This window comes from Narcine bancroftii, chromosome 3 (genome assembly GCF_036971445.1).
Source record: "Narcine bancroftii isolate sNarBan1 chromosome 3, sNarBan1.hap1, whole genome shotgun sequence".
In the NCBI taxonomy this organism is placed as follows: Eukaryota; Metazoa; Chordata; class Chondrichthyes; order Torpediniformes; family Narcinidae; genus Narcine; species Narcine bancroftii.
Window position 1 is genome coordinate 258,069,702 of NC_091471.1, and position 26,619 is coordinate 258,096,320.

At 46.7% G+C, this 26,619-nt stretch overlaps 1 protein-coding gene across 6 annotated transcripts in view; it reads left to right on the forward strand.

Moving 5' to 3' along the window:
* LOC138758576 (very-long-chain enoyl-CoA reductase) overlaps positions 1-26,619 on the forward strand; it is a 115,645-nt gene that overhangs the window by 62,937 nt on the left and 26,089 nt on the right. For all 6 annotated transcript variants that reach the window (XM_069927720.1, XM_069927721.1, XM_069927719.1 and 3 more), the window contains 5 exons: positions 5,403-5,447; positions 7,835-7,938; positions 8,488-8,603; positions 15,243-15,348; positions 22,711-22,783. In XM_069927720.1, the coding sequence (XP_069783821.1) occupies positions 5,403-5,447; positions 7,835-7,938; positions 8,488-8,603; positions 15,243-15,348; positions 22,711-22,783 (444 nt within the window). The remainder of the gene's footprint in view (positions 1-5,402; positions 5,448-7,834; positions 7,939-8,487; positions 8,604-15,242; positions 15,349-22,710; positions 22,784-26,619) is intronic.

Genomic DNA, 26,619 nt, shown 5'->3' on the forward strand with positions numbered 1-26,619 from the left:
ACAAAATTATAGCATTAGTGAAAGATAATTTTGGAAGAGAAATGAAAATTCCTAAGTTAACGAAATTTAAGTTCTTGATTTCTCATTCATTAAATTAGGGTTTTATTCCTGAGATGTATGCATTGTTGCAAGACACTATGGATAAAATAAATCTAGGATTAAATGGGAAAATTACTTAATTTGTGATATTAATCAGGCTGATTGGGAGACTATGTGTTTTGATGGTGGTTGAGATGAGTTGACTTGGTGAGATGTATGTAATCAGGAAGGCAATAAGAAAACATGAGGTTGCTTGAAACCCGAAGGGAAACAAACAGAAGTATCATGAAACATATGCAGATTAAGGAGGTGGAGGTGCTTGCTGCCTTACAGTGAATAAAGGTAGATAAATTCCCCCAGGCTGGATATAATATTCCCTCGGGTCTTGAGGGAGACTAGTGTAGAAATTGCAAGGGCCCTGGCAGAAATGTTCAAAATGTCCTGCACCATGCCAGAGGATTGGGGGGTAGCTCATGTTGTCCCGTTTTTTTTTAAAATAAAAGGCTCCAAAAATAAACCAGGTAATTATAGGCTGGTGAGCCTGACGACAGAAGTTGGTAAGTTATTGGAAGGAGTTTTGAAAAATTGGATATATAGATATTTGGACAGCCATGGGCTGATTAAGGACAGTCAGCATGGCTTTGTGCCTGATATGTCATGTTTAACGAATCTTGTAGAGTGTTTTTGAGGAGGTTAACTAGAAAGTAGATGAAGGAAAGGCTGTGGATTCTGTCTACATGGACTTTAGTAAGGCCTTTGCCAAGTCCAAGGTTAGTTCAGAATCCACGGAGAGGTTGTAAACTGGATTCATAATTGGCTGGGTGGGAGAAAGCAGGGAGTGGTAGTGATGGATGCTTCTCAGACTGGAGGCCTGTGATTAGTGGAGTGCCTCAGGGATCCATGGTGGGATCATTGTTGTTTGTTGTATATATCAATGATCTGGATGATAATGTTGGAAATAATGTGATGACACTAAGATTGAAGGCATTGTGGACAGCGAGGAAGATTTTCAAAGCTTGTAGAGGGATCTGGACCAAAAGGGAGAATGAGCTAGAAAACGGCCGATGGACTTTAATGCGGACAAGTGTGAGCTGTTGCATTTTGGAAGGGCAAATTAAGGTAGGACATGCACAGTAACTGGTAGAGCACTGAGGAGTGCAGAAGAGCAAAGAATTGTTTATACTGTTCCCTGAAGGTGGTGTCACAGGTGATCAGGGTTGTAAAGAAAGCTTTTGGCATCTTAGCCTTTATAAATAAAAATATTGACTATAGGAGTTGGGATGTTATGTTGAAGTTGTTTAAGGCATTGGTGAGGCCAAATTTGGAATATTGTGAGCAGTTCTGGGGGCCTAACTACAGGAAGGATATCAATAAGATTGAAAGAGTGCAGAGAAGATTTACTAGGATGTTGCTTCAGGAGCTGAGTTCCAGGGAAAGATTAAACAGGTTAGGACTTTATTCCTTGGAGTGAAAAAGAATGAGATAGAGTTTCAAGATTATGAGATTATAGACAGAGTGGATACGAGTAGGCTTTTTACACCGATTGGAGGAGATAAATATGAGAGGTCATAGTTTTAAGATGCAAGAGGAGAGGTTTAGGGTGAACATTAGAGGAAAGTTCTGTACCCAGAGAGTGAAGGGAGTGTGGAAGGAGCTGCCATCTGATGTGGTGAGTGTGGGCTCAATGTTAAATTTTAAGAATAAATTGGATAAATACATGGATGGGAGAGACCTGGAGGGTTATGGAATGGGAGCAGGTCAATGGGACGAGCGGAATGATGGTCAGCCCACACTAGAAGGGCCGAGTGGCCTATTTTCTGGGTTGTAGTAACAAAATACTCCAAGCCATTATTACTATTAGATATGTTGAATGACACTATTAACTAAAATATTAAAGTTTATTATATTCCCATTGAAGTGAAATACTAAAGTCTGCAGGCGCTCTGATTGTGGTAAAAACATTCAGAAATGCTGGAGGAACTCGTAGCCAGTTTCGCCACGTCCACGGGAGGTAAAGAGCTAGAGCCCTTCCTCATGGAATTTGTAAAGAAGCATAGAACAGGGAAGTGTCAGAATAAAGACAAAGCTGGCTGGGGAACGAATGCAGGCCAAGGGTTAATTGGATATGATAAGGGGTGAGGTGAAAATTGATTTTGGCTCTGTGAAATGAGACAGAAGGAAAAGGAAACAGGCAGACAGAACTGGAGGAAGGCGATTGGTGGGGTGGGGGGGGGGGTGTAACGGAAAACGGTGAATTCGATGATAATTCCATCTGGTTGGAGGGTCCCCAGATGGAAGATGAACCAAACAGTGGCTACTAGAATTCCTGCAAAGGCTGAGGACCCTGTGATATGTGTCTCTGAGGAAAATGTTAGAACATCAAGAGGCTGAACTCTCACAAGGCGTCAGGCCCTGTCGACTTACCTGGCTGGTACTGAAAATCTGCATCAACTGGAGTGTTCGTGGACATTTTCAATCTCTCATTGCTGCAGTCAGAGGTTACCACCAGCTTTAAAAGGGCATCAATCATCCCAAGAGTAGTGTGAGCTGCCTCAACGACTACCACCAGTACCACTAACACCTAATGTGAGGAAATGCTTCGAGAGGCTGGTCGTGGCCAGAATTAACATGTACCTAAGTAAAGATCTGGACCCACTGCAATTTGCCTATCATCACAATCGCTCCACAGTAGATGCAATATCGCTGGCTTTCCACTCACCTCGGAAACAGCAACTCGTACATATGGCTGCTCTTCATCGATTACGGCTCAGCCTTGAATACCATTATTCCCTCAGTGCTGATCGAAAAGCTACAAACACTGGGCATCTGTACCCACCCCTGCATCTGGATCCTTGACTTTCTCATTGAAAGACCACAGTCAGTACGAATTGGAAGCAACATCTCCTCCTCACTGATTATCAACACAGGTGCACCCCAAGGATACTTGCTTAAGCCACTGCTCTACTCGTTATACACCCACGTCTGTGTGGCCAGGCACAATTCCAGTGCTATCTACAAGTTTGCCGACGACACCACAGTTATTGGCAGAATCACATACGGCAATGACGAAACGTACAGGAGGGAGATCGATCAGCTTGTTGAATGATGTCACGACAACAAACCTTGCTCTCAACATCAGCAAAACCAAGGACATAATTGTAGAATTCAGGAGGGAGTCAGAGGAACACGACCCAGTCCTCATCGAGGGGTCAGTAGTGGAAAGGGTTAAGAACTTCAAATTCCTGGGTGTCAACATCTCCGAGGATCTGTCCTGGAGCCTCCATATCGATGCAATCAAGAAAAAGGCTCACCAGTGGCTACACTTTCTGAGGTGTCTGAGGAGATTCAGTCTGTCTCCAAAGGCTCGCAAAAACTTCTACAGGTGTACCGTGGAGAGCATTCTGGCTAGTTGCTCCACTGTCTGGTATGGAGGTACCAACTCTCAGGACAAGAAAAGACTCCAGAGGGTTGTTAATTTGGCCTGCGACATCACTCCATCGAGGTCATCTACGTGAGGCAGTGTCTTGAAAAAGCAGCCTCTATTCTCAAAGACCCCCACCACCCCAGGCCTCTTCACTCTGCTACCATCAGGGAAAAGGTACAGAAGCCTAAGGAGAAGTACTCAATGGCACAAGGACATCTTTTACCCACTGCAATCGGATTCTGAATGATCAATGTACCAAAGTACTTTTCGTGCAGTATTATTGTTATTTTTTAATAGTTATGGTTCATAATATAAATGTTTGCACAATGATACTGTCGCAAAAAAACAAATTTCATGACTTGCTCAGGGCAGTAAATTCTGATTCTGATTTTGAGGTTGTTCTTCCAATTTGTAGGTGGTCACAGTCTGGCAGTGCATGAGATAATGGACAGACATGTCAACAAGGGAATGGGACAGGGAATATTTCCATTCTCGTGAAATCCAGTCACTTTGAGGACCTGAGTAATACAGTACAACCCTGTTTTACAGAATTCAAGCAAACGGCAAAAAAAGGAAAATAAATAGGTTTAAAAAAAAAAGGGAAGTTTAAAATTAGGGCACCTCACCGTTAATTCGTCAATCACACACATGCAATGTAATCTCAAGCAACTGGAAAATTCACTCATCCGGCATCTACCAATCCCCATAGGTGGCGGATACCAAGGGTTCATTTGATTGGAAAGCTGTTCAACATTAAGTGTACTTCAGAGATTGTTACGTTTCTGCCCAAAATTACAGAATGCTTACAATTCCTAACCAACAATTGTTGGATTAATGTTAGAGCAAAATTGTGAGAGTGTTTTAACTGACAGTAATGATTTTTATGGGTTTTTGAGGAAGGATATTGGTTTACAGAAAAGTAAAAACACAATGTTTAAGCCCAAAATGTTGATTATATATCTTTATCTTTGCTCGATAAAGTGCACTGTGTGACCTGCTGAGTTTCTCCAGCATTGTGTTGTTCCATTAACCACAATGTTTGCAGACTTTCATGTTTTACTTTGAGATCAGTTGGGAAGGTGGGCCAAGGAGTGACAAATGGAATTTGCCTCAGACAAGTGTGAAGAGTTGCACTTTGGTAAGTCAAACCAAAGGAGGACCTGCACGGTCAATTAGCAAGTGAGTAGGAGGACCCTGGAGAGTGGTATAGACCCGAGGGAGCCATGGGTACAGCGCACAGTTCTATGAAAGGTGTGACTCAGGTGGACAGGGTAGTGAAGAAGGTATCTATTTCCCTTATGTACTGTCCCACACCCGTAAATTGAAGGAACAACACCTGATTTTCTGCCTGGGCACTCTCCAGCCAGTTGACATTACCTTTTCCAGTTTTTGCTAACCTGCTCTCCTCTCTCCCCTCCCCCCCTTCCCCATCCTACCTTCCCTTCCCCCTTCTAGCTCTTCTTCCGTCCCCCCCTTTCTCTTAGACATCGCTTTTCCACTTGCTTTTCTCCAGTTTTTACTAGCAAAGAAGGTGTTTGCCACACTTACCTTTATTGGGCAGGTATATAACTATCCAAGACATTGGTAAGACCACACTTGGAGAACAAAGTGCGGTTCAGGATGGAAGGGTGGAGAGGAGATTCACCAGGATATTGCTGGGATGGGAAAGATTGAATTATAGGTTGGTTCTTTATTTCCTCGAGGGTAGGAGGCTGTAGATGTTTATAAAATCATGAGTGGTGTGGATAAAGTAAATGCTCAGTTTCTTTCCCAGGGATTCAGCCAGAATTCCAACTTGGTCAGCATGGAGGAGTTGGGCCAATGGGCCTGTTCTGTGATGCATGATTAGCAGAGATTGTAATGATTTTCCAGTAAGATTTGAATTCGTAGTCTGATATGTAAGTGTGTATAAATGAGATCATTTTTGCTTCTGTTTCAGATGCCCAGTGGTACCCGGCCAGACAATCCATCAGGCTGGATCCAAGTAAGTTTATAATCCAACTTCTGGGCTTGGGAACACATTACCCATCTTGTTGCCCACTCCAATGGTATCAAGAGCATACACCATGCCTTGCTATGTCCAAGATTTCTAGCATCCAAAACAAATCTCCCTGGTGAATCACAAGGTATGAATGCATACCTATCGCCTTGTGATGGCCTATTGGATCCCACTGCTGCACCTGACCTTGTGGTGGTGACTCCTTTAGAATCCTAGGATTTGGCATTGGAAGCTCCATAAAGCACACCCTTCCTAAATTAATATTGATGCAACCAGGTCAGTTGTTGAAGAGGTGTACTCCTTGAAACTCCCAGCATAATACAGTAAAGTCCTAAAATCCAAACTGCTCGTGGATTGGGTTAGCCCAGATTTTCGGGATTCTCGGGCAGTGCTTTTATAATTCAAGTTTAAGGAGGAATAAAGAAGAGATGAACAGGTAAATGCTGATCGTTTATTCATTAGCAAATACAGCGCGCTTCATTTCTCAAAACAAATAATTTTAAAGAATAAAGTAAACATAGCAAAAATATTAACATAACATTTTTTCACTACAAAAAAGAGTTTAAAATTATGTTTAAAGATGAACATTGTAAAAGAAAAACACAGAATAGAAAGGAATTTCTTTGCAATGATGACCTGTATTAAGCGTGGTCTTTTGTTGCCGCTGTGCATCTGTGGCGCTTCCACACACATACAAAAACCCGCTAAATTTCAAACGTTTGAGAGTCCAAATTCTGAGAGGTCTGGATTTCTAGCATCTGGATTTTTGGGCTTTTATTGTATCATGCAAGATCATATATCCAGTAAAATAAACCAAGTATTGAACTATTACAATTGTATGTGTGGAAGTACTCTCGAGACACGATTGGTAGACTATTCAAACATTGCCAGGAATTGTGTCACTTGAAGCAGCCTGGATTTAATGCTTTCATGAGACCTGGATTAAGCCACTTACTTGAAATATGTTGTTCATTGCATACAAAACTCAAAACGATCAACCAGTTTACCAATCTCGGCTGCACCATTTCATCAGATGCAAGGATCGACAATGAGATAGACAACAGACTCGCCAAGGCAAATAGCGCCTTTGGAAGACTACACAAAAGAGTCTGGAAAAACAACCAACTGAAAAACCTCACAAAGATAAGCGTATACAGAGCCGTTGTCATACCCACACTCCTGTTCGGCTCCGAATCATGGGTCCTCTACCGGCATCACCTACAGCTCCTAGAACACTTCCACCAGCGTTGTCTCCGCTCCATCCTCAACATCCATTGGAGCGCTTTCATCCCTAACGTCGAAGTACTCGAGATGGCAGAGGTCGACAGCATCGAGTCCACGCTGCTGAAGATCCAGCTGCGCTGGATGGGTCACGTCTCCAGAATGGAGGACCATCGCCTTCCCAAGATCGTGTTATATGGCGAGCTCTCCACTGGCCACTGTGACAGAGGTGCACCAAAGAAGAGGTACAAGGACTGCCTAAAGAAATCTCTTGGTGCCTGCCACATTGACCACCGCCAGTGGGCTGATAACGCCTCAAACCGTGCATCTTGGCGCCTCACAGTTCAGCGGGCAGCAACCTCCTTTGAAGAAGACCGCAGAGCCCACATCACTGACAAAAGGCAAAGGAGGAAAAACCCAACACCCAACCCCAACCAACCAATTTTCCCCTGCAACCGTGTCTGCCTGTCCCGCATCGGACTTGTCAGCCACAAACGAGCCTGCAGCTGACGTGGACATTACTCCTCCATAAATCTTCGTCCGCGAAGCCAAGCCAAAGAACTTCAATACTCCCCTTGTGGAGTAGGCTGCAGCAGAAGGGATGGGCAGTTTGTGGACTAAAGTTTCTCTCTTTACAAGTGTTTTCAAGGCAGAGGAGGATTTTGTTCCACCAGCATCCCTCCCACTACTCCCAGGACTGAACTTAATCGAAGTGCTTTAGTGGAATCAGGCTGGATCAAGAACCCATTGTCCAACATTATAGCAGTGCTCCTGGTTTAATGTAAATTTTAAGCTTGGGCTCATTTCATTAACTTTCTGAAGATGATGATTTGCTTTAAATGTTAGTTTTCAAGACTTGATTAATGCCACATAGCAGAGAGAGGACCCATCAAGGGGTAAACAAAAAATCTGCAGATGTTGGGGGCTAGTTCAGTACCCAAAAGTATTGGAGGAACCTGGCAGTAGAGCAGCGTTCATGGAAATAAAAGGCGGTCATTGTTTTGGGCCTGAGCCCTTTGTCAGGTGTGAGGTTTAAGTCACCTGCTTGTTGAAGTTGATTATTGGTCTCTTCCCCGAACTTTGCTGAGGAACTGAGAGGGATCAGTTTGGGTTGGTGCAATTTGAGATGTGTCTCTTGCTTATTGTTGCAGAAGGGAAGTCACTGAGGGACGAAGAAATCTTGCAGAATCTCCCTGTTGGTACCACAGCCACACTTTACTTCAAGGACCTTGGTGCACAAATTGGGTGGGTCACGGTAAGTTCATCACAACATCAATTCTTGCATCATAGATGTTGTTTTAGTGCTATATACAGTAAAATTCCCATTATCCGGAAATTAAGCAACTGGAAAAAAAAATTGCAGTAAAAAATATGAGAGTTTGAAATTGCCACCTTCTACCTGTCTGTTTGCCAATCATGCAACATGCAATCTCAAGCAACCAACAAATTCTCTTATCCGGCACCTACCAATCTTATATAATTAATATAGTCTGAATTGGAGCATTTCCCATCCTGTTTACAGCCTCCATCCCAACTTTACCAGTCTCTTGCTGAGGTGTCTGGCCAGTGCATTCCTGGAGTGGGAATTGAACCTCAAGCTTTCGGAGGCACGAGTTGCATTAGCCAACCAAGCTGCCGTAGAATCAGAGAAATGTTATAAAGAATCTTGCTCTCCCTCTCTCATTTGAAAGCTTCATGTTGAATTAAAAGACTTAACCGTAAATGAAATGGCAAACTAAATGATCTGGCTCAAAGACTGAGAGTGAAAGCCCAACGTTTGATGTGCTGTATCTTTTGACTCTAGGTGTTTCTCACTGAGTACGCTGGTCCGCTACTAATTTACCTGCTCTTCTACTTCCGGCTGCCGTTTATTTATGGGCCCAAGTATGCTTTCACCTCCAGTCCTCATTCGGTGGTGCAGTAAGTTAAACATTTTCAATTACAGGGTAGTGAAGACCCACAGGGGCTGCACCAATTGTAGGAGGTTCACTCTTGGCTCCCCGAAAGCGATGAGGATGAGCAGTAGATACTGACCTTGCCTTTGATGTCTGTGCGTTATTCTCAGGATTAGCTAAGCAATCAACAACTAGGCTGTTGTCGTACCCTAAAGTACAGTATACATGTGCAATGAGAGTCTTACTTGCTGCAGCTTCCCACGTATATAAAACACACAAGGTGTAACAACACATAAGAAGAGAAAAGCAATGATAAGTAGTCGTCTGCTACGAGGAAACACACACACTCGCAGTGTGGGAGGTTAAGCTCTGCCTTTATTGAGGCTGGAAAGGCTCCTTTTATACAATTGGAGTTCCTACCATTTGGTTGATTGGCTGACATCAACCGCATGAAAAACATAAACAGGATTCCCTCCCGCGGGAACATTCTTGCATATCAATCCCCTTCTTCCCCAGCCTGGTGTTGCTCTGTTACTGGGCAGCCTGGCCAGCGCCATTTTAGGGCTCCTTCTCTTGTACTGCCCCAGCTTCCAACTGCGCTGTTTCGCGATGCTGGGGGTTGCGTTAGTGAGTTATGCCGTTGTTTATTACCGCATGTCATGTCGGCCTGTTCTCCGCAGTGACAGGCAGCCACATGACCCACCCCCCCTTCCCAGAACCGGTGCTACAGTTCATAGTGTCTGCGGATGCAGTCCCCAATGACTTTGGTGGTCTGCTTCTGCGTTGAGGTGCTGGCATCTCCATGGGTTGTGTTGGCTTGAGCCTGTCTGTGGTGAAAACCTGGTTTGCCTCCAATGTCCAGTTCGAAGGTGGCTCCGTTGTTCCAGATGACTCGGAAGGAGCCTTTGTAGGGCTTCTGTAGTGGTAGGTGGTGTGGCCCTTTGCGCACGAACAGTCTTTGAGGTCTTTGGAGATATTGAACTTGGCTTGCCCGTGTCTGGAAAGTGGGGTCAGAGCCAGGTTACCGACCTTTTCATGCAGCATGTCCAGGAAAGTGGTTTTATCCTCCTGTTGACCTCGGACCGGTAGGACGAAATCCCCGGGGACCAAGTGTGGGGCTCCATAGACGAACTTGGTGAAGGATGTGCAGAGATCTTCTTTTGGTGCTGTATGAATGCCCAGCTGTGCCTATAGCAGCTCGTCCACTCAGCTGGGGTGGCCTCGAGGTGCCTGTGGAAGTGCTTCACCATCCCATTGGACTGTGGGTGTATGCTGTCGTGTGGTGTAGCTGAATGCCCCACTGGTTGGCATCATCGGTCCACAGGCTGGGGGTGAATTGTGCTCCTCTGTCAGAGGTTATGTGGCATGGTAGATTGAACCTTGCTACCCAGGATGAGAGGAGTGCCTTAGCGTAGTCCTGGTAGATGTGTCGGCCAGGGGGATTGCATCTGGCCACCGGGTGAAGCGGTTGACCACCATGAACAGGTAGTAGAAACCCTGTGAAACTAGTAAGAGCCCCACTATGTCCAAGTGAATGTGGTCAAACCTTCATTCCGTTGGCTTGAAAGGCTGTGGGGGGTCCTTGGTGTGCTGCTGTAAGTCTTGACTCACCCACTGACTTGTTTCGGCAACCCATGACATGCTTACTTGCTGGCCACCAACTGGCCTGTAGTCCTGATCGATGGATGTCCCAGTCCATGGATGGAGTTGAAAACTCGTCACCTCCAAGCCATTGGGATGATGGGTCGAACCTGCCCGGTGGTCACACTGCACAGGAGGGTAGTGCTACTTGTGCCGACTGGGATCTCGTTGTCTTGCTGCTGTGCCTCTGCTAGTGCCATGGTTCAGTCTGCTGGCCAGAGAGTGGATGCTCTATCTTGACAAGGCGTCCGCGACCACTTTGTCTTTTCCTGAGATGTGCCTCACATCGGTGATGTACTCCGAGATGTAAGACAAGTGTCTCCACCGGGGGGGTCGACCAGGGATCAGAGATCTTGGCCAGGACGAACGTCAGTGACTTAAGGTCCGTGAAAGCCCTTCCCTCGAGGCAGATGGCAGATGGCTAAGTACAGAGCCAATAGCTTTATGTCGAAAGCACTGTACTTTAGTCCCGGGGGCCTCAGGTGCTTGCTGAAGAAAGCTAGCAGATGCCAACTTTCATCTATCTGCTGCTCCAGAACTCCACCAATCGCTGTTCCTGAGGCATTGACCATGAGGGCTGCAGGTGGGTCTGGCCTGGGGTGGGCCAGGGCTTCCTTTTCTACCACGAACACTTGTGCGGAGTCATCCCAGGTCAAGTCCTTCGCCTTGCCGGTTCATCAGGGTGAAAAGTGGGCGTATCACTCAAGCAGCTGCAGGGATGAATCTGAGATAAAAGTTGACCATCCCCACGAACTCCTGTAGTCCTTTGGTCGTACTGGGCCTCGGGAAGTTGCGAATGGCCTCCACCTTGCTGGGTAGTGGCGTGGTCCCGTCTTTGGTAATCCTGTGGCCTAGGAAGTCATTCGTGCTCAGTCCGAACTAGCATTTGGCCAGGTTCATAGTAAGGCCGAACTCAGGTAGGTGACTATAGAGTCTTCGGAGGTGTAGATGTTCCTGAGGGTTCTGGTCACCACCAGGATGTCAACTAAGTAGACAAAGGTGCTGTCCAGGTCTCGGCCCACCATATCCATCATTCGCTGGAAGGTCTGTACTGTGTTCTTGAGCCTAAATGGCATCCTCAGGATCTTGAACAGCCTGAATGGAGTGATGATAGCCATCTTGGTCGTTAGGGTGCACCACGATTTGGTGGTACCCTCGCACCAGGTCCACTTTGGAGAAGATTGTCGCTCCATGCAGGTTTGCAGCATTCTGGATATGCAGCATGGGGTAACGATCTGGAGTGGTTGCCGCATTGAGCCGGCAGTACTCGCTGCATGGTCTCCAGCCCTCAGATGCTTTAGACACCATGTGCAGGGGAGAACCCCATGGGCTGTCTGCCGAACGATGCCTAACTCCTTGAGCTTGCGAAACTCCTCCTGGACCAATCGGAGCTTCTCTGGAGGAAGTCGTCTCGCCCTTACATGGAGAGGTGGACCCTTGGTAAGGATGTGATGCCTGATGCCATGTCGGGGCACCTCCATCATGAACTGAGGGGAAAGGATTGCTGGGAACTCAGCCAACACCTTGGAGAACTCATTGTCCGAGCTGTGGATGGAGTCCAGGTGCAGTGCTGGGAACCCGGCACCCCTCAGTGTGAAGGTTTGGAACGTCTCCACGTGTACGAGTCTCTTGCCCATGAAGTCTTCTAGGAGGCTGTGGGCCCGCAGGAAGTCTGCTCCAAGGAGTGGCTGTTCCACTGCGGCCAGTGTGAACTCCCCATGAAAAGTGACTGCTTCCAAACTGCAGGTCTGCTCTACGAGTGCCATAGATCCATGTGCTGCTATTGTTGGCAGCCCTCGCTTGCCTGCATCTAGTGTCCAACCCTGTCGGAGGCATCACACTGACCTCTGCTCCTGTATCCACCAAGAAACGTCTTCCGGACAGGCAGTCCCATGCATACAGGAGGCTCCCTCGATGGCCTACTGCCATGGCCATCAGCGACAGCTGGCCTTGTTGTTTCCCTGAAACTCGCAGGGCGAGTGGCATCGGCAGGCTGTGGTGCCCCATCTTTGGGGGTAGAAGCACCATCTCTCCTTGGACTCATCCCTGCCTCATGCCTGTTGCTGCTTTCCCAGTCCTGCCTTGGTCTGGTTGCAACGAGCCCCACAGGAGCCGAGTACTTTTGTTTCTGCTTCCACAGAATATCTACCCATGCTGTGACTTTCTGGGGGGATCACTGAAATCCGCATCAGCCAGGAGCAGTTGGATATCCTCAGCAGCTGCTCCGAGAATGCCTGCTCGAACATGATGCCGGGTTTGTGGTCTCCCGGGAGGGCAGCATCTCGTTCATAAGTGCTGATGGGGATCTGTTCCCCCAGCCCATTCAGGTGGAGCAGCTGTGCCTCTCTCTCTCTCTCTCTCTCTCTCTCTCTCTCTCTCGCCACAAGAGTCCAAAGGTCTCAGTCAATAGCTCTTTGAAGGCAGTGTAAGTACCTTCTAATGGTAGCCTGTGGATGAAGTTGGCCACTCTGTCTGCAGTCTCTGGATCCACATGGTAGTACCGTGTGGTCTCAGATGTGATGCCCTAAATCTGGAACTGAGCCTCCGCCTGGTTGAACCACACGCCTGGTCGAACTGTCCAGAAGGTTGGGAGCTTCAGGCCGACTGTGCTGATAGCTGCTTCGGTATCCATCGCTGGGTTTAGATTTCTTCTAAACTGTTGAGGGTCACCAATTGTAGCCGTCTCCCACACACACTCGCAGTGTGGGAGGTTAAGCTCTGGCTTTCATGAATATATAAACCTTAAATCATTTTACTTCATTTTCAGTCTCTTTCTTTGAAAACATTTAACTGTCATTGCATCTGCAGGTTCCAACACCTCCACGGAGCCGCCCGAAAGATGAACAATATTGTAATTAAACCCCCACCCCCACAAGTTCACAGATAAAGCATCTGACCTGGGTGACCTTGACTAAGCAGGAAAAGGAGACTAGGCTGGAAATACTCCTTTTATACAGTTGGAGTTCCCGCTGTTTGGTTGATTGGCTGACATCAGCCGCATGAATAACAAAAACGGAATTCGGGAACATTCTTGCATATGAAATCCCTTCTTCCCCATCCTGGTGTTGCTCTGTTAGCTGGGCAGCCTGGCCAGCGTCAATTTAGGTTCGCTACGCTGGGGGTTGCGTTAGTGAGTTGTGCTGCTGTTTATTACCACGTTTTGTGCCGGCCTGATCTCTTAGTTGCGGGCTGCCACAAATACAGTAAAAGCTCTGGTATCCAGAATTCAAGCAACCAATTTAAAAAAATGGAGGAAAATATAATTCAAAAATTAAAATAAATAAGAATAAAATAATAGTTTTAAAAAAATGTAAATTTAAATGTTCTCTGAAGTAACACATAAACTTTTGGTGAAAATGGGAGTAAATATTCAGCCAGTGAGTCGTGCTTTGCACTTCGCAGCTGTTTGAATAAAATGGCTTCGCCCAGGATGAAGAGCTGGTTGATGCTGCTCGCTGTTGGGGTGACTCTCTTAAAGAGTCTCCTTTTCCTGCTTAGTCAGGGTCGCCCAGGTCAGATGCTTTATCTGTGAACTTGTGGGGGTGGGGGTTTAATTACAATATAGTTCATCTTTTGGGTGGCTCCGTGGAGGTGTTGGAACCTGCAGATGCAATGACAGTTAAATGTTTTCAAAGAAAGAGACTGAAAATGAAGTAAAACGATTTAAGGTTTATATATTCAGGCAAGTGAAGTTTGTTCAGTGTAAGTACAGTCTAGTATTTTTGTCTTTTAAACTGTTTATTCTTAATGCAGGTCTATTAGTTAGGCATTAAGTCTTAAACAACTGGATAAAAACTTATCCAGCATCTACCATTCCCCATAGGTACCAGATACTGTAATTTGAAAGAAAAAAATTAACAATAAATATTCACAGTTGTACTGCATGTTTTTACTTTATAATATTCGTGTGTGTGTTTTTTACTTTTTATCATGTTTTTTTTTCTCCTGAGAGCTGAGTTCATGCACCTTTCCATTAGTTTTCCCCTTGCGTGAACCCAGACAAGTATAGGTGGGGGAGCTTGTGGACCTGTGGTTTCGGCTATGGTCACTGGCTAGCAGTGGAAGACAATTAGCTGAGGGAACACTGGGAGAATTCCTGACTCTCCTGCCAATTCTCCTTCTGCCTGAATGAAAAAATTTGGTATAATTTGTGTTCTAGAAGGTGGGATCACCAACAGTATCAGCCCTTCAGTATTCTGCCGAATGTTGGTCGTTAAGTGTACTTTGCAGGCAAGGCTAGTGTTTACTGCTCATTCTCGATGCCCTTGAGAATCAGTTGACCTTCCTCGCTATTTCATAGAATGGGTTAAGAGTTAGCCTGTTGCTTTGGGACTGGTTTCGTATATAGACTGGGCCACTGCCTTCCCTAAATGAACTAGTTGGATGCTTTACAACAGTGCAGCAGGTTTACATCAGGCTTATTGACACCCAGATTTTCAGCTCTTTTTTTAGTTTCAAAAGGTATTTGCATGTCCTGAGGCAGTGGGGTCTATTGGGGATCTTAAAACAGGAAGAAAAATGAACCAAAAGAGATTTGATTTTTCTTTTTACATGACTTGGGATGGGTAACAATAAGACAATTAAACTAAAAATTAGGTTTCTTTTTGTGGTGATAAAGGATTAATTGGATTCTGAGTTGGTTTTGTGACATTAAGGAGAGAATGGGCTAGAATGTGGGTTGTATTTAAATGTTCTTTATTGAAGGGGGAAACAGAAAGTCTGGGGTCTTAGTGCAGGATGCAGAGCACTGGAGAATCTCAGCAGGTCACACAGCATCCATAGGAAGCAAAAGGCAGTCAACATTTCAGGCCTGAGCCCCTTTAGGTATGAGGATTGAATCATCTACCTTCCATGGACGCTGCATGAGTTTCTCCAGCACTATTGATGGCTGACAGTATCCAAATGTTTTGCTTGTTGTTTTTGATAAATTGCTCCAAGATGCTTAGTAGTTTTCTGCCAAATTGCATTCCAATGTGGTGGGCATCCATTGAAGAGAACCCTTCTCTGGCACTCCTTCCCACAGCCTGGCTTGCGTTTGCCATTCCTTCCACTACATCAAGAGACTGCTGGAGACATTGTTTGTTCACCGCTTCTCCCACGGTACGATGCCATTTCGAAACATCTTTAAGGTAAGAGGGGCCTGTATCTTTATGCTTGTTTGAGGTTTGCCCATTTGGGAGCTTTTCCTCTGTGTGGTAAATTAAACTGATGGCAAGGATGGTGCTGTTACTGCTAGCACTAGATGAGTGCTAGGCTGCCAATCGTAATTGAGTGAAACACTAAAGCCTGCAGGCGCTGTTAAATCACACAGAAATGCTGGAGAAGCTCAGCTGGTCTCGCAGCATCTGTAGGAGGTAAAGATGTACTGTTGACATTTCAGGCCTGAGTTCTTCTTTAAGGAAGGGGGATCGTGGCCCACTAGTTTGGAACTAGCCAGGGGAATTATTCTCTTCACCCTCCGAATGCTCTTCTCCTACTTAGCCCATTTTGCTTCCACCTGCCCTTTTTTCATTCTTCTCCCCTTCCACATCCAGCTCCCCTCCCAGCTCAGTTGGATCAAATATTTTAATCTGCTTAAATCTTCAATTAGGTCACTTGTTCATCTACTGAGCTGGGGTTCATTTACAACCAATCCTCGTAATTTAGAGGAAAGAACTGAAAACTGGGTTGAGGCCACAGCAGTTGGAAATGGCGGTTCCAGGAAGATCACAGGTTTTGGGGGGTAGGCAGGGACATTCCCCCTGACAAAATTAACATGTCCTGCATTTCTCTGGAACTGGAATGTTAAGTACAGTTCAAATATGTTGATCTGCACTGAATTTGATCTGACCCCCTTTAGTCCATCTTCCAGATGATATCACATTATTGCCAAATTATGTGTGTGATGTAAGCAGCTGGTTAGAATAAACACAAGCATTCAATCTGCTCCTGAGGCAGTTCAGTTTTAAACCGGATGATGGGAGGTGATATGTGTTTATCCAAGTGACTGTAACATTAGGCAGCTCTAATAGTTTTAGATGTATTGCAATCAGATTAATGCAGATATGTGTTTTAGTAGATTATATGTGTCAGTTTGGGCAGGCTATTAACTACGTTCAAAGTTCCAATTTGTTGTCTGAGTACATACCTGACAATACATACAGTGCCAGTGATTGAGATCGGGGTTTGAATCCCGTGCTGTCTGTAAAGAGTTTGAACATTCTCCCCGTGTCTGCTCCCCAAGGGCTCCAGTTTCCTTCCACTGTTCAAAACGCGTAGGTTAATTTGGGGTAAATTGGATGACATGGACTCGTGGACTGAAATGTCTGCCCTTACTCTGAAGTTCTCACGTACAGATCTTCTCAAAGCACAGTGACAAAGAGCAGAAGAACCTACTGAGTGGCTTGTTTTTGTTCCACTTTCCCCTCTGTTGGTTAATGCCCATTGTGAATGAAATAAATCTCCCATGGCCACCTGCTTTCCATCCTGACCAGCTCCTTGACTGTGACTGTCACAGGAGTCGGCACTCAGCTTTAACAAACGAGCTACAAAATTAACAGGAGCAGGACATAGTCCACTCCTGGGCTCCTGAATGCCTCTCCACCCTAAAGGCGCTGGAGTAATTCTCACTTGAGTCATATAACTGCAACAATCTTGGAACTTCTATGATTTCAGGAAGAGCATGTGTTGTGATTGATAGCCACTCTCCACCGATGTTGTATCATGGCCCTGAATGTCCTCCTCTCTGGACGTGACATAGGTTATTTTGATAACGTCTGGAAAAGCCACAGTAGCAGGTATGTGGGAGCACCGTGACCAGCGGCCTTCTGTTCAAACCTCGGCAATCGTCAGCATTGCTCTGGAGGAAGACGAGAAGACTCCTATCCTGCGGTCTAGGGCAGTATGCAGAAATGGTGGAGAAAATCGGTAGGTCAGGCAGAAAGAAAAGTGAACAAACTGTGCAGATACTGACCTGCTGGGTTACTCCAGCACACTTTTGTCTTCGTCATCATTCGCTTAATACCCTTACCCTTATCGTTGTGGGAGCACCTTCTCAAAGAATCTTGCCTGGACCCAACACTCATTGTGAAGAATGCAGGTCAGCGCCTCTACTTCCTCAGGAGTTTGTGGAGGTTCGGTATGACACCAGAAACCCTGGTGAATTTCTACAAAGGTGTGGTGGAAAGTGAGCTGACCAGCTGCATCACAGTCTGGTACTGGGACACCAATACTCCTGAGTAGAAAGCCCTGCAAAAGGTAGTGGACACGGTCAAGAACTTCACAGATAAAACACTTCCCAGCAATCATCAAGGGTTCACACCACCCAGCACAAGCTCTGTTCCTGCTGCTGCCATCAGGAAAGAGGTATCAGTGCCACAAGACTCGCACCACCAGTTTCAGGAACAGCTGCTATCCCTCTACCATAAGACTCTTTAACGAACTTAATCAGGGACTCATTTAAGGATTTGATGCATTTGTGCTACGCGAGCATGGAGAAGAACGATACGCACACCGAAGTCTTGGAAAACGAGACTGGTTTATTGCTCTGGCTGTCGAGCTTATATGGGCACCTGGTGCTGATATCAGGGCACTGTGTCATTGGAGTGCCAGCCTGGGATTGGCCAGCGTTCCCACCAGAGTTCCCCATCTTCCCGTCATGTGGGATGACGGCCAGTGTCACCCCAGGTCTGTGTGTTCATCGGCTATTTTGTGGGCCAGTCTGAGTCTCCATGCACAGGCTGCTACACGACCTTCCCCCCACCCCCAAGATCTGGCAATTGGACCATTGTCCAGAGCCTTGGGGGGGTCTGCCCCTGCATCGTGAGGGAGGAGTGGAGACCAGGTCATTACAGATGTGTCAGTTTCAGGCGGTTGACAGTAAATCTCCTCCTCACTGCCAACGGCGAGGACGAAGGTGGAGCCGTTGTCCCTGATGAATCTGTAGGGCCCCTCGTAAGGTCATTGTAGGGTCAGCTGGTGTGCACCCCTTTTCACAAATACATATTGACAAGTCTTTAAATCCATGGGGGTGTTATGCTTGGGCTAGCCATGGTGGGGTGGGGGACCAGGAACCCCAGATTTTGCCACAAGTTCTCAAGGGTTGCTGCGGGGTCTTCTGGGCATTTATTAGGGGCCAGGAACTGTCTGGGAATGATCAAGGGCGCACTGTAGACCATCTCCACCACCGAGGCTTTGAAGTCCTCCTTTGGCATGGTAAAAATCCCCAACAGGACCCAAGGCAGTTCGTCCACCCAGTTGATCTGGCCATCAGGACTGCCTTAAGATGCCTGTGAAAGCACTCCACTAGCCCATTGGCCTGAGGGTGGTACACCATGGTGTGGTGGACCTGTGTACCCAGGAAGTTAGCCAGCGCCAGACCCCAGAAGTGAATTATGCCTCCGAGAGGTTAGGTGCTCTCGGATCCCGAATCTGGACACCCATGTGTCAATGAGGCACAGGTTTCTGTGTTACCAACTAGTGTGACCACCTCTGGCCACCTCATGGAATGGTCAACTATGATAAAAAGGTATCTTGCCCCATAGGAAACTGGTAACGACCCCACAATGTCGATGTGTACATGGCTAAATCTGCACCGCGCCGGTTCAGAAGTCTGTGTGAGCGCTCTCGTGTGAACCTGCACTTTGGAGGACTGACAGTTCATGTAGGTTTTGGCCCACTGGTTGTCCTGTTTATGTAGGCTGTGCCAGACAAACCTGCTAGCTACCATTTTGACCGTGGCCTGGATTGCAGGGTTTGCCAGGCTGTGGATGGTGTCGAAAACCTAGCACCTCCATGCAGTCAGAACGATGGAGCGGGGGCTACCAGGAGAGATGTCGTACAGCAGTGTCAGGTTAACTGGGCCAATGGGGATGTCCCCTACCCAGAGGCTAGTGATATCAGGGTCCTGCTGCTGCATTTTGGCGAGGGCCGACACCCTGGGACAGGGCGTGTACTAACTCGATTGTGGGGCGTGATCATATTGCTTTACCCCTCGATGTGCTGAATGTCCGTGGTAAATTCAGACACGTAGGACGAGTGTCTCTGTGTGTCGGACCGACCATGGGTCTGATACCTCATGCAAGGCGAAGGTCAACGGCTTGTGATCGGTGAAGGCCTTGAATTGCCGGCCTTCTAAAAGAGTAATAGAAGTAGCTTACCACCAGGTACAGCACCAATAGCTCTTGATCGAAAGCACTGTATTTGAGCTCTGGGGGCGTGGAGGTGTCTGCTGAAAAAGGCCAAGGGTTCCCACTGGCCCTCGATGAGCTGTTCCCCTACCACTGTGCTGGAAGCGTTGACTATCAGGGTGGTAGGTGCCTCCTGTCTGGGGTGGGCCATGAGGTGGCATTGGCCAGCATTGTCTTTGGCGTTCTGGAATGCCCTCGAAGATTCATCGTCCCAAGTAATGTCTTTAGACTTGCCCGCCATCAGCACGAAGAGGAGGTGCATGATGCTGTCACTGCCAGTATGAACCTGTGGTAAAAGTTTATCAAACCATTGAATTCCTGTAGCCCTTTTATTGTGCATGGCTTAGGGAAATGCCGGACCACTTCAACCTCTCGGGGACAGATGTTTCCCCGTGCCTATTTATCCTGTGCCCAGGAAGACGATGGTGTCCAAGCTGAATTGGCAATTTGGGGAGTTGATTGTCAGCCTCAACTCACTCAACTGGGTGCACAGTTGTCTCAGGTGGGCGGCGAGGTCTTTGCGGATGATGTAGAGGATATCGTCCAACTAGATGAACGCAAATGGGAGCTCCCGGCTCACTGTGACCATCATCCACTGAAATGTTTATGCCTAGTTCTTTAGACCGAAAGGCATGTGGAGAAATTCAAACCAGCCAAAGTGGTTTATGATTGCAGTCTTGGGAACGTCCTTGGGGTGAACTGGGATTTGGAGGTGACCCTGGATGAGCCCCATGCACGTTGGCGGCAAAGTCTTGGATGTGGGGCATGGGATATCAGTTGGGAGTAATGGGCTCCTTGAGGCAGCGGTTGTCACTGTTTGGTCTCCAACCCCCCCTGTTGATTTGGGTACCATGTGGAGGGGAGAGGCCACACAATCCTCAGCTCCTCCATTTTCTTAAACTGCTCCTTGGCGAGGCAGAGCTTTTCAGGAGAGAGTCAGCATGCCCAGGCGTGGAGCGGGGGACTCCCCTGGTCAAAATGTGGTTCATTACCCCGTGCTTTGGCTCGGCTGCAGAGAACTGTGGCACCACTATCGAGGGGAACTCCGCCAGGATGCGGGCGAATTCATTGTCTGAGAGCGTTTCGGAGGGGGGTGGTGGGGGCGGCTAGCTTGTCTTCCCCAGAGGCAGAGTCTGAAAGGTCTTGGTGTGCACCAAGTGTCGTCCCTTGGGGTCAACAAGCAAGCAGTGAGCCTGAAAGAAGTCAGACCCCAGGAGCAGTTGTGCCACCTGCCGCGAGGGTGAAGGTCCATGTAAAGCTGCTGTTGCTAAAATGGAGGGGAATGGTGCGGGGTCCAAAAGGAGGAGCTGTTGGCTGCGCTTAGTGCTGGGTCCCACTTGCCAGTGTGGGTGTCGAGGCCTGCAGGGGGTAGGACGCTTATCTCGGTGCCAGTGTCGGTCAGACAACGCCAGCCGGCAAGAAGCCTCAGATACAGAGGAGGCTATCATGGGCCAACCGCTGTAACCATCAATGATGGTTGGCCAAGGCGTTTCCCAGAAACCCGCAAGGTGGGTGGCATTAATGGGCCTCCGCACCCCATCGCTGGTGGTACTAGCATTGCTGTCCTGGGGTATTAACTTTCCTCTTGATCTCGCAGGCGGCTGTTTGTGGGGCTTGCTGATGTGATCTATGATGGCGCTGGTGTCCTTCACTCTGCAGAGCTTGTCCGCCCTGGCCGCGAGCTTTCGAGTGTCGTTGAAGTCCTCAAGCGTGAGCAAGAGTTGATTATCCTCAAGCATTTGTCCAGAAAGATCTTCTCAAAGGGCAGGCAAGGTTTGTGGCCCTTGGTTAGAGCGAGCATTTCGCTCATTAGGGCGGACGAGGTCCGTTCCTCCAGTCAATCCATATGCAGCAATCAGGTGGCACGCTCGCACCGGGAGAGTCCAAAAGTGCAGGTTAACAGCTCTTTGAGGGCTGTGTATTTGCCTTGTCCTGGAGGCTGCCAAAGGATGTCTATGACCCTTGCCACTGTGTCCTGATCGAGGGCATTTATGGCATAGAAGTAGCGGGTGTTGTCAGTGGCTGTGTCGAAGCTGGAACTGAGCCTCGGCCTGTTCGTGTGGTTGAGACACCCAAAACCAGAGTCCACAGGGATGGTCACTGGTCCATCATCTTTGGGTCTAACTGCCATTTGGACCTGTCGGGGTCACCAATGTAGTGTTCATGCTATGTAAGCGTGGAGAAGAATGACACGCACACCAAAGCCTTGGAAAATGAGACTGATTTATTGCTCTGGCTGTCGTGCTTAAATGGGCCCCAGGTGTTGACGTCAGGGCCCCGAATCATCGGAGAGCTGTCCTGGGATTGGCCGGCATTCGGGAGGTCACCTGGCATGACAGCCATGTCACTCCCAGGTGTGCACAGTCGCTGCGTTCATCGGCCATTTTGTGGGCCGGTCTGTCTCCTTGCGCAGGCCATTACAGACTTATTTTTCCAATTTATTGATTTTTTTTCTCTCTATATTGCACAGTTTACATTTCTTTATTTACATGTATATTTACATATCTTGATTACAGTCTTTTGCACCACCAGGTAATTCTGCCTGGCCTTCAGGAAAAAGAATCTCAGGGTTGTATATGATGTCATGTATGTACTCTGACAATAAATCTGAACTTTGAACTTTCAAATCAATGTTTAGAACAGTTCAAGGAAAGCATCCACCTCCAACATTTTGTGGATCAGAGGAATGAGCAATAAATGCCCTTGCCGAGGCTCTACCACATTACTAGCAAGTGCATCTGTTGGTGAATGGATTAATTAGTTACAGGTGATCAGGCCAGTGATTACCGTGAGGCTGTGCCCTGGTTTATCAACACACAAACTGGAGACATTGAGCTTAAAGTCCAACCAAGGCTCCAGTAGGAAGGTTAGCGTAACAGTTAGTGCGACCCTATTACTGAGCCAGTGACCCAGGTTTGATTCTGCCACTGTTGTACATTCTATCTGTTACCTGTGTGGGGATTTCCACCTTCCAAAACGTATGGAGTTTGTAGGTTAATTGGGTGGCAAGGGTTTTGAGGGGTGGAAGGGCCTTCTACATTGTTCAAATAAAAAGTCTACAGTAAATGTGACGTGCCTCCTAAAGGGTGGTGAGAGTCTGTGTGAGTGGTCGCACTCCATGTTGAACAGAGTCCACCTGTGCGCCTGGCTGGGGTATGCACCTCAGACACTTTGCTGCATTTCAGACTGATTGGTCCATCTGTTATCCTAGGCATTCTGTCATATTAATGAGTGGGTTGGCTTGATTCACGACTTCACCCTTTCTGCTTTAACTAATCCCACATTCTTATTGTGTAGTTTTACTTTTTTTTCCTCCTCTTTCAGAATTGTACCTACTACTGGGGCTTTGCTGCCTGGCTGGCATATCACATCAACCACCCGCTCTACACAGTGCCCGGTAAGTCACACCACTGGTTACATGAGCAAACGGTGGGTTGGGTTCTGCACTGCCCTGGAACATTGGCAGTGATTACAGCTTCCCTGTTACACTTGGTCTTGTCACATGTGTAGAGAAAACTTTGGGGATAATTTCTCCAGCCCAGACTTGTCTGCGAGTTCATGATCCTAAGCTCTTTCCAGATCCAACCCTCCGGTGCTGATCCATTTGTGTGAAATCCCTCAATTCTTCATGTAAAATTGGAGCCTATGCCTTCAAACACCATGGACAAATGCTGTTCAATGATCCTTTTGCTTTCTCAAGTTGTTCAAATAATCTGAATTTAACTCTGTAATGGAGAGAGTGTAAAGCACCAAGTTGCTTCGAGTTCACTTAACTAGTGACCTATCGTGGACACACAACATCTCCTCACTTGTCAGGAAGGCGCAACAGCGACTGCACTTCCTGAGAAGACTGAAGTGGGCAACATCCTGTCAGCCTTCTACAGAGGTTCTATCGAGAGCGTCCTGGCCGGCTGCATCACAGTGTGATATGGTAGCTGCAGAGAAATAGATCAGAGGTCAATCCAGAGGACCACAAGAGTGGCAGAAATAGTAAATAGGAGCAGGAGTTGGCCATCTGGCCTGACGAGCCTGCTCCGCCATTCAATATCATGGCCGAACTGATCATTGACTTAACTCCACTGACCTGCCTTTTCCCCAAATCCCTCAATTCCTTTTTTATGTAAAAATCCATCTAACTGAACCTTAAAAATGTTTAATAAAGTCGCCTCAACCGCTTCCCTGGGTAGAGAATTCCACAGACTCACGATTCTCTAGGAAAAACAGTTTTTCTTTATCTCCGTCTTAAATATTCCCTTGAATCTTGAGGCTGTGCCCCTAGTTCTGGTCTCACCCACTAGTGAAAACATGTCAATTTAACTGGTAATGAAACTTGACCATTTGTTACCACCCTGGTAATCGGGTTCAGATATAAAGCTTTAACCCAACCAATAAAGAAGGCGGGGACGGGGTACTGAACTTTAAGATCAGCCATGATCTCGTTGAATGGCGGAGCAGGCTCGAAGGGTCAAATGACCTACTCCTGCTCCTATCTTCTATGTTTCTATGTTTCTAAAAAAGGGCCAAATTTAAACTTTTCCAACACCTTAAATAAAAAATCCCATTCAACCCTGTCAAAAGCTTTTTCGGCATCAAGCGCAAGGATGGTTGGGCTGCTGTCAATATGTATTGACCAAAGTAATTAATCGAAGAATATTATCTGAAGTATTTCTATTCTTAATAAAACCTGTTTGATCAATATGTATAAATTTAGGTAAATACTTGACAAGTCGATTTGCTAACACTTTTGCTATGATTTTATAATCTACATTCAGAAAAGAAATAGGTCTATATGAAGACACTTTCAACAAGTCTCTATCTTTTTTCGGAATTACAGTAATTAAAGCACTAGAACAAGATTCCGGCAACTCGTGCTCTTCAGTTACTTGTTGTAATACCTCCTCAAATACAGAGGATAAATCTTCATAAAAAATTTTATAAAATTCCACAGAAAATCTGTCGTCCCCTGGTGACTTCCCATTTGGCATCTTCCTTAATCTCAAATTCTGTAAACGGAGCTTCCAATTCCATAATATCCTCCTCTTCTAATGCTGGTAACGTTAATTTAGATAAATAAGATTCAATAGAACCACTATCCTGTTTCCCCTCAGAAGTATACAATATTTTATAAAATGTATAAAACTGGTCATTGATTTCCTGAGGTTTATAAGTAACTGTTGAATTCTTTTTAACAACATTAATAGTCCATGAAACCTGTTCCATCTTTAACAGACAGGTTTTTCAGTGGGTTGCTTTTCCAGACTCTTTTGAGTAGTCTTCCAAAGGCGCTATTTGCCTTGGCGAGTCTGTTGTCCTCTCATCCAACTCAATAACGTTGCTTAGATTGGTTAATTAAACGCTCAAATTGATAAGTTTGCAATCTATTATAATGTAATTTCAAATTAGCCAAAGCCACTTTTTTTAATCTTCTGTCACATCTTTCTGAAATTCCTTCTCCAATTCAACAATTTGCTTCTCCAGTTCCAAACTCTCTGCTGTATGCTGTTTCTTAACTTTCTTTGGCTTGGCTTCGCGGACGAAGATTTATGGAGGGGTAATGTCCACGTCAGCTGCAGGCTCGTTTGTGGCTGACAAGTCCGATGCGGGACAGGCAGACACGGTTGCAGCGGCTGCAGGGGAAAATTGGTTGGTTGGGGTTTGGTGTTGGGTTTTTCCTCCTTTGTCTTTTGTCAGTGAGGTGGGCTCTGCGGTCTTCTTCAAAGGAGGTTGCTGCCCACCAAACTGTGAGGCTCCAAGATGCACAGTTTGAGGCGTTATCAGCCCACTGGCGGTGGTCAATGTGGCAGGCACCAATGTGGCAGCGTGGACTCGATGCTGTCGACCTCTGCCATCTCGAGTACTTCGACGTTAGGGATGTAAGCGCTCCAATGGATGTTGAGGATGGAGCGGAGATAACGCTGGTGGAAGCATTCTAGGAGCCGTAGGTGATGCCGGTAGAGGACCCATGATTCGGAGCCGAACAGGAGTGTGGGTATGACAACGGCTCTGTATACACTTATCTTTGTGAGGTTTTTCAGTTGGTTGTTTTTCCAGACTCTTTTGTGTAGTCTTCCAAAGGCGCTATTTGCCTTGGCGAGGCTGTTGTCTATCTCATTGTCGATCCTTGCATCTGATGAAATGGTGCAGCCGAGATAGGTAAACTGGTTGACCGTTTTGAGTTTTGTGTGCCCGATGGAGATGTGGGGGGGCTGGTAGTCATGGTGGGGAGCTGGCTGATGGAGGACCTCAGTTTTCTTCAGGCTGACTTCCAGGCCAAACACTTTGGCAGTTTCCGCAAAGCAGGACATCAAGCGCTGAAGAGCTGGCTCTGAATGGGCAACTAAAGCGGCATCGTCTGCAAAGAATAGTTCACGGACAAGTTTCTCTTGTGTCTTGGTGTGAGCTTGCAGGCGCCTCAGATTGAAGAGACTGCCATCCGTGCGGTACCGGATGTAAACAGCGTCTTCATTGTTGGGGTCTTTCATGGCTTGGTTCAGCATCATGCTGAAGAAGATTGAAAAGAGGGTTGGTGCGAGAACACAGCCTTGCTTCACGCCATTGTTAATGGAGAAGGGTTCAGAGAGCTCATTGCTGTATCTGACCCGACCTTGAGTGAGGCAGGCGGAGGCCCCGATCCAGGCAGAGAGTTGGAGGTGGCGGCCCCAGTCCGGGCACAGGGAGAGCTGCGGCAGCCTCGGCCCTGGTCCGGGCAGTATGGACCGACCTAGGAGGGGAGGCAGACCCCTCCAGCCTGGGTAAGAAACCTGCATGGGAGAAGACCACTCCGATATAAAACCTACGACCCAAGGACCTCGCTGCCACGTCCCAGCTTGCTCGGCCACGGCACACGATTCTTAACTTTAGTAGTATAACTAATAATCTGCCCTTTTAATGCATCCCATAATACAAAACAACTATCTACAGAATTAACATTCTCAGTCAAAAACAAAATAATCTGTTCCTTAACAAAAGTAACAAACTCTGGTTTTTTCAACAACATTGTATTAAATCTCCATCTATAAGATGAATGTACCACTTCTGAACTTAAGCAAGAGAAAAATAATAAAGAATGATCTGATATAACCTTAATTTTATATTCCGCCTGTAATACTCTTCCTTGTAAATGTGCCTATACTAAAAAAAAATCTATTCTGGAAAATGAATCAATCTTTTTCCGTAGGATTGACCCTTCTCCAAGTATCCACCAAATTTAAGTCCTTCATCAAGGCCCCAATT